The sequence below is a fragment of the Psammomys obesus genome, unplaced genomic scaffold (genome assembly GCF_907164565.1).
Source record: "Psammomys obesus unplaced genomic scaffold, mPsaObe1.curated_primary_1811, whole genome shotgun sequence".
NCBI lineage: Eukaryota > Metazoa > Chordata > Mammalia > Rodentia > Muridae > Psammomys > Psammomys obesus.
Window position 1 is genome coordinate 16,507,693 of NW_026596051.1, and position 16,429 is coordinate 16,524,121.

The following is a 16,429-nucleotide window of genomic DNA, read 5'->3' on the forward strand; positions in this document are numbered from 1 at the left end:
CATTTGAGTTGATGTAGGCTATAATGGGCTTGCCAAAACTGCCTTTATTATGTTGAAGTATGTTCCTTGTATCCCTAATCTCTTTAGGACTTTTACCATGAAGGGGCATTCGATTTTGTTACAGGTCTTTTCTGCATGTAATGAGATGATCATGTGGTTTTTGTCTTTTAGTTTGTTTTTAAGGTAGATTTACATATGTCAAAACATCTCTGCATCTCTATGCTGAAGCTTACTTGATCATGGTAGCTGATATTTTTGATGTGTTCTTGGATTCAGTTCGCAAGTATTTTATTGAGAATTTTTGCATCTGTGTTCATGAGGGAAACTGGTCTGTAATTCTCTCTTTTTTTTGTTGGGTCTTTATGTGGTTTGGTTATCAGGGTGAATGTGACTTCATATAATGGATTTTGCAATGCTCCTTCTCTTTCTATTTAGTGGAATAATTTAAGGAGTGTTGACATTAACTCTTCTTTGGAAATCTGGTAAAATTCTGCACTAAAACTGTCTATTTCTCGATTGTTTCTTTTTTTTTTTTTTTGGTTGGGAGGCTTTTGAGAATGCTTCCATTTCACTAGGGGTTATAGGTCTATTTATTTATTTATCTGATCTTGATTTAACTTTGGTAGTCAATTATATCAAGAAAATTGTCCATTTCTTTTAGATTTTCCAATTTGGTAGAGTACAGGCTTTTCAAGTATGTCCTTAGGATTTTCTGGATTTGCTTGGAGTTTCTCGTTATGTTGAGCTGTTGCCTCTAATTTTGTTAAGTTGGGTCTTCTCTCTCAGCCTTTAATTAGCTTGAATAAGGGTTTGTCAATGTTACTGATTTTATCAAAGAACCAACTCTTTGCTTCATTGATTCTTTGTATTTATTTTTCTTTCTATTTTATTGATTTTGGCCCCAAGTTTGATTATTTCTTGCCATTTACTCCTTTGGAGTATTTCTTCTTAATGTTCTAAAGCTTTCTGTTAAGTTTCTAGAAAGTCTTTGATTTCTTTCTTCACTCATTTTTTATTCAGTAGTGAGTTGTTTGTTCCCATGAGTTCACAAACTTTTTGTTGTTTCTGTTGTTGTTGGTATCCAGCCTTAATCTGTGATGGTCAGATAGGATGCAGGGAGTTATTTCAATTTCCTGTATCTGTTGTGTCTTCCTTTGTGTCCAGGTCAATTTTGGAGAAAGTTCCTTGAGCTACTGAGAAGAAGGTATCTTCCGTTGTGTTTGGGTGAAATGTGTAAATATCGGCTAGGTCCATTTGGTTTATGATGTGAGCTGGCGCCAGCACTTCTCTGTTTAGTTTTTGTTGGGATGACCTGTCTATTGGTGAGAGCACTGTACTGAAATCACCTGTTATCACTGTGTGAGGGGTAATACGTGATTTAAGCTGAAGAGTGTTCCTTTCACGGACTTGGGTGCCCTTGTGTTTGGTGTATATGTTAAGAACTGCAATATCTATATGAGTGAGTATATACCGTGTGCATCTTTCTGCTTCTGGGATAGCTCACTCAGGATGATCCTTTCCAGATCCCACCATTTACCTGCAGATTTCATGATTTCCTTGTTTTTTATTGCATATAGACATATAATATAGGATAAACCTACTAAAATCTGTACACCTAAAGAAACTAATTAAGAGGGAGGACTCTTGCTAAAATGCTCAATTCCTATCCAGAAAGGCAAAGATAATGGACATCAGAAGAAGGAGAAAAGAGGGAACAAATCAGGAGCCTGACACAGAGGACCTCTGAAAAGCTCTGCCCTGCAGACTATCAATGTAGATGCTGAGATTTATGGGCAACCTTTGGGCAGAGTACAGGGAATCTTAGGAAAAAGTGGGAAACAGTAAGATCTGGAGAGGACAGGAACTCCACAAGGAGAGCAACAGAACCAAAAAATCTGAGTACAGGGATCTTTCCTGAGACTGATACTCCAACCAAGGACCATGCATGGAGATAACCTAAGACCCCTGCACAGATGTAGCCCATGGCAGTTCAGTATCCAAGTGGGTTCCATTGTAATAGGAACAGGGACAGTCTCTGACATGAACTGATTGGCCTGCTCTTTAATTACCTCCCCCCTGAGGGGGAAGCAGCATTACCAGGCCACAGAAGAAGACAATGCAGCCAGCCACTCCTGATGAGACCTAATTGACTAGGATCAGAAGGAAGGAAAAGAAGACCTCCCGTACCAGTGGACTTGAGGAGGGGCTGGCATGCAGAGGGTGGAGGACGGGAGGGATTGGGATGGGAGGAGGGAGGGAACCATGGGGGGGGGAATACAAAGTGAATAAAGTGTAATTAATAAAGATAAAAAAAAGAACTGCAATATTATTTTGGTGGATTTTTCTCTGTGATGAGTATGTGGACCTTCTCTATCTCTCTGATTAGTTTTTGGACCTTCTCTATCTCTCTGATTAGTTTTTGGTTGCAAGTCTAGTTTGTCAGATACTAAAACGGCCATACAAGCTTGCTTTTTAGTTCCCTTTGGAGTATCTTTTTCCAATCCTTTAACCCTGAAGTGACTGATATCTATCCTTGATGTTAAAGTGTGTTTCTTTGATGCAGCAGAAGGATGGATACTGTTAGTTTGTATTTTTTATTGGGGAGCTGAGAATTGTCAATGACCAGTGTTTATTGATTTCCATTGCTTTGTTGTTGTGGTGTAGGTTTTTTTTCCTTGTGTTTTCTTGGGTGTGATTAGCCTCTTTACGTTGGACTTTTCTTTCTAGCTCTTTCGGTAGGGCTGGATTTGTAGAAGATACTGCTTAAATTTGGTTTCTGTCATGGCACATTTTCTTTTTCTATCTATTGTGATTTAATGCTTTGCTAGGTATAATAGTCTAGGCTGGCATCTGTGGTCTCTTAGAGCTTTTTAAACATCTGTCCAGGTCTTTCAGGCTTTCAGAGTCTCCACTGAGAAGTCAGAGATTATTCTGTTTTTAATTTTAATTTTATTAATTACAGTTTATTCACTTTGTATCCACCTGTACTCCCCTCCTAATTCCACCCTCTCTCCCTCTTCTCCACCCATGCCCCTCCCCCAGTCCACTGATAGGGGAGGACCTCCTCCCCTTTTATCTGATCCTAGCCTAGCCTATCAGGTCTCATCAGGACTGGCTGCATTGTCTTCCTCTTTGGCCTGGTAAGGCTGCACCCCCTTCAGGGGGAGGTGATCAAAGAACAGGCCAATCAGTTTATGTCAGAGACAGTCCCTGTTCCCATTACTAGGGAACCCACTTGGACACTGAGCTGCCATGGGCTACATCTGGGCAGGGGTTCTGGGTTATCAGAGATTATTCTAATGGGTCTGCCTTTATATGTTTTGTGGTCTTTTTTCCCTTGCAGCTTTTAATATTTTTGTTGTACATTTAATGCTTTAATTTTTAAGTACCAAGGAAATTTTTTTTCTGGTCTAGTCTATTTGGTGTTCTGTATTTGTCTTGTACTTTGATAGGTATCCCCTTCTTTGGGTTAGGAATTTTTTTCTACAGTTTTGTTGAAAATATTTTCTGTGTCTTTGATTTATATTTTTCTCCTTTCTCTATTTCTTTAGTTTAGTTTAGTTTAGTTTTTGTTTTTCAAACCTTGTCTGTCCTGAACTCGATTTGTAGACCAGATTGGCCTTGAACTCACAGAGATCTGCCTGTCTCTCTCTCCCTGAGTGTTGGGATTATAGGTGTGCACCACTGTGCCCAACTCCTTCCTCTATTACTAATATTTGTAGCTTTGGTTTTTTCATAGTGTCTCAGAGTTCCTGGATGTTTTGTGCCTGATTTTTTTTTTTTTTTAAGATTTAACTTTTTGTTTTGTTTTATTTTTAGATTTAACATTTTTAAAGTTTAGTTTTGGTTTGTTTGTTTGTTTTTGATTTAACATTTTCTTTTTACCAAGGTACCCATTTCTTTTATCCTGTCTTTAATGCCTGATACTATCTCTTCCATCTTTTGTATTGTGCTGGTGAGGATTGCCTCTGAGTTTCTTGTTTGAGTTCCTAAAGTTTTCATTTCCAGTTTTTCCCTCAGTTTGCATTTTTTTTTTCTGATTCTGTTTGCACTTGCAGGTCTTGAACTATTTTCTGAATTTCACTTCACTGTGTTTTCATAGATTTCTTTAAAGGATTTGTTCTTTTTTTTTTTTTTTCCTGTGAGGAACTCTAGCATATTCCTAAAGGTTATTTTGGAGTCCTCGTCTTGTGCTTTAGCTCTGCTGTGTTCTCAGGCCTCCTGTGGTAGGTAGGGTTGTCGGGCTGAGGTGGAGCCGCATTGGCCTGGTGGTTACTGATTGTGTTGTTACACTGGTACGTAGGATCTGGATCTGAGATGATGGTGGTTCTAGGTGCTAATGCCTGGTTTGTTATTGTTGGGGGAGGGGGTTCAGTCTTTGGTTTCTAACTTTAGAATTATCTTCAAAGTAGTCTTTCCCCATCCAATTTCTAGAGCTTAAATCTTTTAGTATTTATTTCTGTTTCACTGTCGGCTACCTTCTCTGTTCCCGAGGTCTGTTCACTGTTGCTACTCCCAGGAAGCTGCCGCTGAGTCTTCAGAGTATGTCTTTTGGGGGGAAAGGACACTGACACTAGTCAAGAAAGACCTGAGTGCTCTCACTGGTACTTCCTGACACACATAGGTACTCAAAAAAGCTTTGTGACTGATTGGATACATAAAGGCCTTACCTTTCGAAGGACTTCAAGTCTGCAGTCTCACACCTATAAGGGTCTGCCTGCTGCAGACATGTTTGCTGCAGGAATGTCACCAGAGCTTAATTCCTGTGGACCACTGATAAGAGAAAAGCCACCATCAGTCATTAACAGGTGTTTGGACAAAGGATCCAGTAACAGGGAGAGAGAGGAAGGAGGAAGAGACCTAGAAACCAGGCCAATTGGGGCTGAGCCAAAGGCCTGGCTGGCAATGAGCAGGGTTCTGAGGTGGCGATTGCAGAGGAGCTGTGAGAGGCTGCTCATTAAATATTGGAGATATAGGCCATTTGTCTCCTTCCAGCTTCAGTGGCTCCTGTGTTCTGTGAATAAAGCCTTAAGTCGGACTCACTTTTCACCCTCTCCACATTTGTTCACCTCAGCCAGGCTCCTAGCTAGTGTGGCTTGCGCCCCCTTCCCCACACACTGGCCACTGCAGCGCCTCAGTCCCCAAGCTGCCAGTCCTGCAGTCTGAAATCTCCCCTCTCCTTCCTGCCTCCTCACAGATCAACAAAACCTCACTTTTGCTTTCAGACTGCTTTCAGACCTGGGGAGTGCTGCCTTTCTGTGGAGCATTTCTTGCCACCGGAAGGACTTTCCTCATCCACTCCGCACTTAGTCACAGTATAGCGCACTTTAACTACTCACGGAAGCGCCTACGCATGTTCAGAGAGGAAAAATTTGAATTGAGCTTGAATATCTTGTCTTTTGAGTAATACTAAGTGTTAACACTTTGCATTCTTGTGACATTTTAATTTTTCCTTAATAGTTTTATTGAGATATAATTCACATTCCCTTTAGTACTTTCTAAAGGCATGATATTTTGTTATACTTTGGAGTGCATGTAAGAAAGACACAAAAACCGCTCCGTTTCCCCGGGCCTAACATGCAAACAAACACAAAGTGGACAGGGGGGTGGTGATTTGCAGAGCTAGCTCTGGAGCCTCAGTTTCCCTGTCTGTATAAGTGAGCATTCTTGAGCTATTTAATGTGAGAATGCTGAGGCAGGGAATGGGGTGTCGGGGGTGTGTGTGTGGGAGGGGGGTGTTGTGTGGAGCAGATAGGAAAGAGAAGTGCTTCAGGAAGTGGAATGGATACAGGAAAGAGCCCGTGTGTGGTGGTGGGGGGTTATGTTCTTTCATTGGCAAAATCGCTCTTATAATTTCCGGTTACGATATTGACTCTCTTTCCCTCAGGCCATGTTTTCCACTAATCGTGGGACTGTCGGAGGCTTCTTCCTGGCAGGTCGAAGTATGGTGTGGTGGCCGGTAAGTCTTCTCTGAAAAAACAAAACAAAACAAAACAAAACAAAACAAAACTTCTTTTGATCTTTCTTTTTTATAATTAAGTTTTGAGATAATAATGTGCTCACATCAATTCCCTCCTTTCCCTTTTTACCTCCAAACACTCCTTCCTTGATCAATTTCAAATGTATGGCCTCTGGTTTCATTCATTGTTGGTCCAAGCATAAATGTATACACATATACATTCCTAAACATAATCTGCTGGGTCTGTATAATGCTACTTATATGCATGTTTTCAGGGGTGACTGTTTGGTATTGGTTAGCCAATCAGTATGTTCCACCCCAGGGAAAACTATCTGCTCTTAGCATCCCTTGGTTGTTCATAGCTCTTTATGTAGGGTTGGGGCCTTGTGGTTTTCCACACCCACATTGGCACATCTATTATTGCTGTCGTAGTTCAGCTCATGTTTAGGCAATCATGTTGGTGAGACTTTATGAATATAGCTTCCGACATGCCAGGAGACAAAGCCACAAAGCAAATTCTCTGGTCCTCTGCCTCTCACAGTCTTCTCACCTGCCTCTTCTACAATGTTCCCCAAGTCTTACAGGAGTTGTTCTGTAGATATATCCCTTGAGGCTGGGCTCCACAACTCTGTATTTTGATTGGTTGTGGTTCTAAGTAACAGTCCCCATTTATTGTAAAGAGGAATTTTCTTTTTTCTTTTAAAGGAATGTTCATTTTATTTTATTTTATTTATTTTTTTGAGACATGGTTTCTCTGTGTAGCCCTGGCTGTCTGAATTTACTCTGTAGACCAGGCTGGCCTAGAACTCAGAGATCCACCTGCCTCTACCTCCTGTGTGCTGGGATTAAAGGCATGTGTCACCACCACCTGGCAGATCTCAGTTTGTGAGGACGGAGCCCAGAGGAAGCATTCCCTTGGAGGGTTTGTGTGTTAGAATAGGTCTGGGATTGTCTGGCTTTGGGCTGAGGGTTGTCTGATGAGAGGCATGAGCCCCACCCAAAGCAGGGAGGGGTCAGTGGTTTTGTGAGCTTTCCCAGAGGTATTATTTCCTTGTGCACGCCATGGGATTGGGTTGCTCTAACAGAGAAGCATGCATTGTTCTCTTTACCAGAAGTCATTACTTCCTTGGTGAGGCCGTCATTTGAAGACTCTTTCTCTAACCATGGTTCCATCTAAGGCTTCATAAGATTATAAAAAAAAAATTGTTCCAGGTGGCTGGACTTCATAAACACAAGAAGTGATTCAACAGTGAAGAGCATTTGCCTTGGGTCCAGTTCCCAGCACCTGCAAGGTAGCTCACAACTGCCTGTGACTTCAGGTTCAGGGTGCATGATGGCCGTGCCCACATGTGATGCACTTACATGCATACAAAATGAAAACTGGCTCCGGAAGCTGTCTATGTATCAGAATCACCTGTGAAAACACAGATGGAACAGCCAACGCTGTGCCTCACTGGCACTTAGTAAATGGAACTGTTCTGGCCACTTCCTGTAACAACCCTGTCCCAAAACCTTCAACCTACAAGGGGTGAATTGTGAGAGTGGTCAACCATGTTGTGAGAGGGGGCCCATCCCTGACACTGCCTGGAGGGTCAGGAACCAGAGGCTGGGCAGTCCAGAGACCTGGGGTAGAACTAAACACTTCAATATAGAGAGGAAGGATTGTAGGAGACAGAGGATCAAGAAAACCCAGAGTCGACAAACCTGCGCCCATCGGGACTCACAGAGACTGAAGTGCCAACCAGGGAGCCTGCATAGGACTGACCTAGGCCCTCTGCAAGTATGTTACAGTTATGTAGCTTGATCTTCCTAACAGTGGGAGCAGGGGCTGTCCCTGACCCTGTCGCCTGCCTCTGGGACCCAGTCCTTATACTGGGCTGCCTTGTCTAGCCCTTAGAGGAGAGGATACATCTAGTCTTACTGCAACTTGCTATGCCGTGGCTGGTTGATATCCGTGGGAGGCCCCTGCCCTTTTCTGAAGAGAACTGGAGGAGAAGAGGGTGCAGAGGGGAGGTCAGGGGAGGGACTGGAAGGAGAGGAGGGATGGAAGACTCCTGTCAGAATGCAAGAAACAAAAACAAAAAGACAGAGAAGGAAGGTAAGAGTGCCCCCGGTAAATCCCTCGATCACCATTACACTCGGTAGTTTACAGAGAATGTCAGAAACTGTTGCCAAGATTTCCTTGTTCACTTTCGTGTAGATCACGTGCATAAAACATGGTTTATACCCACGTCATTTATACTACTACAAATAATCAGTTCCAGTTCCATAGGAGCCATAATCTAAAATGGATTGATGATGAGTTACAGTAGCAAAAAGAAATAAACACAGAAATCACCTTTGATGGCTTCACTTTGGTTGTGTCTCGTAGTTAAGGATGCAGGGAGCTTTCCTTTCTTCATGTCATTCAGTATGTCTTTTTGGATTTTTATTTTTAATTACATGTATGTGTGTAAGTCTGCATGTGTGTGTATACACATGTGTTTGGGTGCCCAAAGAGGTCAGAGGCGCAGGTTCCCCGAAGCTGGTGTTACAGGCAGTTGTGAGCTGCCTAACGTGGGTTCTGGAAACTGAACTCGGGTTGACTAGGAGAACAGTATTCACTCATCTTAACTCCTGAGCCAACTTTCCAGCCCCTGTGGTACGTCTTGATGATCGCTGGTTTCTTAAATATGACAAGATGTAGTTTTATTCTAAGTAATGACACTTAGGCTCTGTGGAAATGTTTTGGGGTTACTCTCCTCCTCTTTACTCCCAGAAAACTCAAAACTTATTTTTTAAGGGGGAGGGGGACTCTGTTAACATTTAGTTTAATGACAAGGTTCTAGTGATTTATCATAGTTTAACAACTGCTGGTTTAGCAGAAGGAAAATTCTTGCAGTTTCTTTTCTAGAATTGAAAATGGCTTATAAATACCATCACATTACAGCTGTAAAATAGAATCTAAAGAAAATGTGGCATGCAAGAAAGCACACATGAAGGAAGCTGGAGAGATGGCTCGGGGGTAAAGAGCACTGGCTGCTCTTCCAGAGGTCCCGAGTTCAATTCCCAGCACCCACATGGCAGCTCACAACTGTCTGTAACTCTAGATCTACATGCAGGCAAAACACCAACGCACATAAAAAAATTAAAAATAAAATTTAAAAAGCAAGTACATATTAAGGATTCTCTTCAAAATTAAAAAAATATTTTAGACAGCACCCAAATTATATTCTTCATTTCCTCTTGAGGTAAATTCAAACATCATTTTAAGTCTGCTACTGGTTCCTAAATTCATAATTAGAATATCAGTTCTCAAATATGCTGGCCCAGGGGTCCTCAGAGGAGTCAGTGACTGTCACATCATGACAGCCTCCACCTGCTGGCTGTGTACACACCGGCCAATGGGACCCTCTACTCCTATCACCTGCCTTCAGCACAGTTGCTTTCCAAGCAGGACTTGTAGGTGGAGAAACTTCAGGAAGAGCGGTCTGTGTCGACCTTGAGGCAGAGAGGGCTTGAGGTTACCTATGAGAAAGCTGGGAGGAAAGCAGGGCTCATGAAGTCAGAGAGTAGACAACGGAAAGGCTAGTTCTGGACATCCCTGGGGGCCACTTTGCTGTTTTAAGGACACTGTAAAGTCTCAGAACAGAGGCCTCCTCCATTTTGGGGGTTGGCTCTTTTTTTTGTCAATGGATCCTTCTGCAAAACTTATCTGACTGACCCTTGAGAGATCTCGCTTGGGAAGGATGAGTAATTCCACGGACCTCCCAGGTTTACAGGCAGAGCCAGGACGCCCCCTGCTCTTCTGGCTGCTCGGGTCTTGTGTATGACATTTACGAGACCGATGGGTATAGTAGAAAGATTAATCTGAAAGCTGGGCAGAGGTGGTGGCGGTGTACACCTATAATCCCAGCACTCGGGAGGCAGAGGCAGGTGGATCTCTGAGAGTTCCAGGCCAGCCTGGTCTACAAAGCGAGTCCAGGACAGCCAGAGCTGTTATATGAAGAAACTATCGCAAAAACAAACATGAAAAGCAAGACACTTTTTTTCAATTAGGGCTAGAAAGAAACACGAATGAAAATTATCCTTAAAGGAAGTGGGTGGCACCTCAAACTTTTAACTGTCTTGAGGAAATATACATGATTGTATTTTGTTTATTTATCTTTTAGGCAGGGTCTCACAGTAAATTCAAAATCCTCCTGCCGCAGCCTCCTTCTCAGTGCTGGAATTACAGCTATCCATCTTTATGCCTGGCTTCGTTTTAGTTTTAAGTGTCTAAAGCCAAACCATCAGACCAAAGTTCAACCTATTATCATGCTACCAGGGGGCCCCAAAGACTGCCCAGGGAAAACTCAGTAGGCCCTAGACAGAGGGGCGGTCATAAGACAGAGAGGCAGAGAGGGAACCAGGAAAACTGACACAGGGCAGGCAGGCGGAGAACACGCAACAGGACAAAGTCCCAGGAAGAAACATGCAGGAATGACAAGTAACCGGCCCTTCAGAAGCCTAGGAGGAGTGATTTCTGTTTCATTTGCCACCAGGGTCAACTCTGCCCTCTCTACTTACATGAAGCTGCCTATGCCCATATTTATCCCATTATTCATGATGAGGGACAATTCCTTCCTTTTTGTGACTTAAAAACAACTAAGTGTGATAACTACTCCAAAGCCTTGCACTGCAATCACATGATAAATACAGGCTGCTCTACAGGAAAGGTGAGAAAGGGACGGATTTGTCGGAGGGCTTCCGTGTCTTCCTTGGTGGCTGCCTGAGGCGTCAGGCTGTGTCCTGCTTTCTGGTACAATGGCCTTACAGTGGCTAAGAACAGGAGGAAGTGCGAAGGGTGCAAAGCCTTTTAAAAACTCTGTTCCTCGTTTTTGTCCTTGTGCAGAGAGAGAGAAAAAAAATCACTACTCTTGTATCTTTCAGTTTCATGGTGGTAAAACTGAAAAAGCAAGCCTTGTCCCGACCAGGTTGTCTACAGTCATGCCACACTGACCTCTGGGGAAGGTCTGGGGTGGGCTACCTCCTCACCATCTCAGGCCATTTGCTTTTTTTCTCAGTTTGAGCCAAGTGTTGGCAAAATTTGTTACTCCCCATGGCGAAATTTTCTTTGCAGTGAAAGTTTTTGCCCTGCAGTGTGCCAGCTCCTGCCTTCTCCAACAACCTGCTGCCTCTCGTTTTTTGCTCCTTCCTTTTTCTCCTTTTGCTTCTTCTTGTTTTCTTCGTCTTCTACTGCCGCCTTCTCTTCTGCTCCTTGCTCTTCCTCTGTCACCCTCCATTTTTGAAGCCTTTTCCTTGTTAATTTAGTTACCTCTCAAGAGCTGCCCCCTTGTCCTTTTCTTCTCTCCCTCTTCTTTCCTCCTTCCTTGTGAATGTGGTCTCACTGTGTGACCCAGGCTTTGCTCCCTCAGAGGCCTGAGTTCTGGGATTTCAGGCAGGTGCTGCTGCATCTGGCTCAGCACCACTAAGTCCCTGTGTCTGGTCTGCAGATCTACACCTGGCTCCACGGAGTTCTTCAGTTAGTGTACCACCTATGGATTCATGCTTCTAGGCTTCCGCTGACCAGTGTAGTCAAGTTTCTGCCACTAAGCTGTTACCTAATCTCGTGGCCTCTCATTCCCCCCTGGCTGCATTCTTCATCTTTTCTAACACAGTAGCCCTTCTGTGGTCACAAAAAGCTATCAGCAAATTATAACCAAAGTTTCGAGTTGGTTGAGACTCGAAGTGTGTTGGAACCATTGGCTGAGACTGGTTAGTTATTCACATCAGAAATCATCCGAGTTTTCCTTGTTTTCCAAGGACAGGCGACATATAACAGAGCTAGCTGTAGGTTTATGTAGCCTTGGAGGTGAACTTTCTATTAATTTGCAATTAAGAGATTACAATTACAATTGAAGATTCTGGAGGTAACCTGCCTTGGTGTGAACCTTAGCTTATTGTCTTGAGTGACTTTGTCTCTCTGTGTCTCACTTCCTTCAGTGGACAAAATAGAGATCATTGCACCTACCTTGCAGGGATATTTTATTTTCTCTTGTTGTTGCTTTGAGGCTGGGTGCTCTTGAGCGCTCTAAGTAGTCGAGACTGGCCCTGAACTCCTGAATCTCCTATTGCTACCTCCCAAGTGATGATTATAATAGTTTTTGTTTGTTTGTTTGTTTGTTTTAAGATAGGGCCTTACTATGTAACCCAGGCTGACTCAAACCCACCGTTTGCCTGCCTTAGCCTCCTGAGTTGTGAAATTATAGACATACACACTCCCACCTGGTTTATCATCATCTTTTATCATATCTTATCTTTAGGTCTTCCTCCATTAGCTATGTCGTCAATCATCCATTCATTCACTCATCCATTTATGCATTACTGCATGGCATTGCCACCCATGAGCCAGATCCTATGGCAGGTGCTTGTTTTAGGAAATATTCATAACATTATAAGTAACAGTAAGGTTTCAGAAGAACATGTGTTTGAATCTAAAGTGGGTGGGACAGAGCAGGCTGGTCCTCAATTCGCAAAGGCAGGCTGCAGAGACCTTTCAGAGGACTGTGTTTTCAGGCCAGGACCAGAAGGATCACAAGGGGCCAGCTAGATACAGAAAACGTCAGGCTTGCTAATCCTTGCCATGTCACATTGTGTCCCATAAGTATTTATAATTGTTATGTATCAATTACAAGTGAAAAAGAATTGAAGGAGATGTCTATCTAAAAATCAGAAGTGAGCAATTCAAGCAAAAAAACCTCCAAACGAAAAACCTGAAAATCTACCATTCCACACCCAACCAACAAACCAACCAACCAACCTCCTGAACGGTCAAAGGCCTGAGGTAGAGGAGCATGAGGCAGATGAAGATCTAAGTTGTGAAGGTAGCTCATGCCCTCAGAGTGAGGGACCCTGAGCTACCGATGAATCCAAAGATAGGCTCATCTACATTGGCATCATGACCTCCTTGACCTCTAATGCCATTGAGCAACTTCACTTGCCTTTTATGCCAATCCATTGGGAAAACACAAAGGTTGGCAATGGTTTCCTGGTTTTCTACCTCTTTGGGTCTTTGAGTAGGGAGAGATGTGTACAGAGGTAATGACTGGAAGGTGGCCATTGTCCCTGGGGACATGAGCTCATCCAAAGTAAACAGGGATTATAACGACTCCAGAGCAAAGCTGTGTCAATGTTTGCCAGAGTTTTGGAAATAAAATATTCTGAATGTATGAGCCTTCCCATATTTTCTGTCCAAAGCCAGGAAGTGCAATCCTTGAGAGATGGCAAAAGTCAAAGGTCAAACCTTTCCAAACTTTCCATGTTGAACAGAGATGCCAACCAGGATTAAGCAGGATTCCTGAGAGGAGAAGGAGGAATAGGAAAATAAACATGACACAGACAAGCTTATACTGTGCCAGAGTTCACAGAGGTGGACAGGAGGTGTTCCTTTACTGTCCCTGTAGGGACATCCAGGAGAGTGTACCCAGGAAGAAGGAAGGAGAAGGCCAAGTCACCGCAGTGCTGTGTTCTCTTCCTGTGTCTGTAGACTCCAGCCCCTTGGGGCTGAAGCATACTTTGAACTTTGGACAAGTTATTCCGTGACTCTAATCTTCAGGCCCCCCCCACCATGAAATGAAGATGGGGACAGAATAACACCAGCCGTACAGAGTTGTTGTGTGCTTCCAACAAGATAAAGGCTAACACTTAAAGGCATCGCAGAAGTTAGTGTTTTTCCTTCTTTGTCTTATTCTGCCAGGATGGGGATCTCAAAGCATGGTACCCAGGATGGTAGCACAGTAAGACCTGGACACCTGCTAGAAACATTTTGTTTTTTCTAATCCTAACCCAGACGTACTGAATCAGGAACTCTGTGGATGTATCCTAGCAATCCACATGGATTAACCTTCAGATGAGTCTGATGAGAACTGCCAGACTTAGAAAATGAAGCCACTGGATGTTTGAAATCTGCATTTCAAACAATCAATAGATTTGTAGTTTGAGTGCGTCCCAAACATTGGGCGGAGCCTACTTCTACAGCCGCACTCTACAGTCACCTGAAATGCAGGGGAGAATGCACAGCTCATGTACAAGGGTAGCTTAACTTTGAGCATCACTGCACGGGTACATCTAGCCTGACCCAGCAAATAAACAGAGAGATGGCGCCACGAATTCTGATACCCCTTAAAGGGGAGGATGCGCTAGATGGTGGTGGTACACGTCTTTAGTCCCAGTACTCCGGAGGCAGAGGCAGTCAGATCTCTGAGTTCAAGGCCAGCCCGGGCTACAGAGTGAGTTCCAGAACAGCCAGAGATACCTGGTTACAGAGAAACCCTGTCTCAAAAACAAAACAAAACAAAACAAAACAAAAAAAAACACAAAAACAAAACAAAAAACATCCAACCAACCAATCAGTAAATAAAATAAAAATGGAGGGGAGTGGGGCCGAACAGAAGCAGGAGGCAGAGAGCCAGCTTCAGGGTCTGGGTATTTTGGGCATGACTTATCCTTTAACAAATAAAGTAATTAACTGAACTTAGCTGGGAATGTCTTCCTTTTGAGCGATGACAATCTTGCTCCTGAAAAACAAACAAACAAACCTTGGTGTCTTTCAGGAACTGCAGGGAGGGTGGTCTGTAAAAACGCATGCTGGCAACAGCTTTATCACCCTTCTTCACAATGGCGTATCGTAGGGAACACTTTCTCAACATCTGGCCTCTCACATCTGGCAACATCTTATGAGGTCGACGGGAGTCTCTCTTTTCGTTTTTTTTTTTTTTTTTTCTTGAGACAGGATTTCACGTAGCCATTTGGGTTCTGAGTGTTGGACTCAGGTTGTCAAGGGCGGCAGTGAGCTCCCTTGCCTGCCCAGCTGTCTCACCAAGCCTTGATGACATTTTCATATTGAAATACTAAACTACCAATACCAATACTGAATTTACTTGCCTGCTTTGTTCGCAGCCTTCAGGCACCGCCAGAGAGCCTGAGGAAGATCTGGAGCTTTTAAAGACCTGTGCTCTGCTTATTAAATTTCATAAAACCACTGTAAAAATCAGAAAAATCTAAAAAGTAAGCATGTACTCTGTGTTTTCTATCTATCTATCTATCTATCTATCTATCTATCTATCTATCTATCTAAATTTATGTGTTATACACACAGACACATGCACTTAAATATTTTGAGGCTCATGTAACAGATAGGCTTATATGAAGCGAGTTTTTGTTTTATTTTGAAACAAGGTCTCTGTAGTCCTTGCTGGCTTCAAAGGGTGTTTAGCTGCGCTCCTGACTCTCCTGTCTTCACTCTGAAGTGCTGGGATCACGGGAGTTCCACCATACCTGTCTCCCTTTTGATTTACCGAGACAATGCTTCTGATAGAGCTTAACTGGCCTGGCACTCACTCTGTGAACCAGGGCGATCTGGAACGTACGGCAATCCTCCTATCCCATTCTCCTGAGGTCTGGTAGTGTAGGCATTGCTACCGTGTCTGGCTGTATGTTACTTCATTTTACATTTTATCATGACCATTTCCCATGTCATAGCAACATTTTCAAAGCTATCTTTTAATTTAATTTAATGGCTGCAGAATATTCCATCGTGACTTTGATTTTTTAATAATTTATTTTTATCTTATGTGCATTGGTGCTTTGTCTGTCTGTCTGTGTATGTGAGGGTGTCAGATGCCTTGGAACTGGAGTTGGAGACAGTTGTGAGCTGCCATGTGGGCGCTAGGAATTGAACCTGGGTCCTCTGGAAGAGCAGCCAGTGCTCTTTACTGCTGAGCCATCACTCCAGCCCCCATAATTTGGAATATTAATTTATCAAATGGTTTCCTGTTGTAGGGCACCGTAGCTGGAAACATGTTTTCCACTGTTATAAGTAGCACAGTATTAAATGTCCTAAGGAAGCCTTGTTGTCTGTGTCCCTCATAATGTTCTTAAGGCAGAGTTAAAAAAAAATAAAATAAAAAACAACTATAGCGTCCATGTCCATGAACATCGGATGGTATAGTGGAAGGAGCTGAATTTTTATTTCTAAAGTAGAAATATCACAAATGTAGGAGAGAGTCTACTTATTTGTCAACACCAAATATCACCATTGAAAAGGTTATGCCTGCTTGATAGAATATAACCTGAAACTCTAGGTAGATGGCCCAGTGGGTAAAATGCCATGCAAATGTGCTGGCTAGTTTTAAGTCAACTTGACACAAGCTAGAGTTGTCTGAAGGGAGGAAATCTCAATTGAGAAAATGCCTCCATAAGATCTGCTTGTATGCAAACCTGTAGGGATTTTTCTTAATCAATTATTAATGGGGTACAGAAGCTCATGTCTGTAATCCCAGCATTCAGGGAGGCAGAGGCAGGTGGAGCTCTGTGAGTTCGAGGCCAGCCTGGTCTAAAAAGTGAGTCTAGGACAGCCAAGGCTACACAGAGAAAAACAAAACAAAACAAAAAAAAAAAAGAAAAAGAAAGAAAGAAAGAAAGAAAGAAAGAAAGAAAGAAAGAAAGAAA

At 43.0% G+C, this 16,429-nt stretch overlaps 1 protein-coding gene across 1 annotated transcript in view; it reads left to right on the forward strand.

Moving 5' to 3' along the window:
• Positions 1–16,429, forward strand: part of Slc5a1 (solute carrier family 5 member 1) — a 72,569-nt gene that overhangs the window by 8,445 nt on the left and 47,695 nt on the right. The window contains exon 2 of the mRNA XM_055623913.1: positions 5,888–5,959. Coding sequence (XP_055479888.1) covers positions 5,888–5,959 — 72 coding nt within the window. The remainder of the gene's footprint in view (positions 1–5,887; positions 5,960–16,429) is intronic.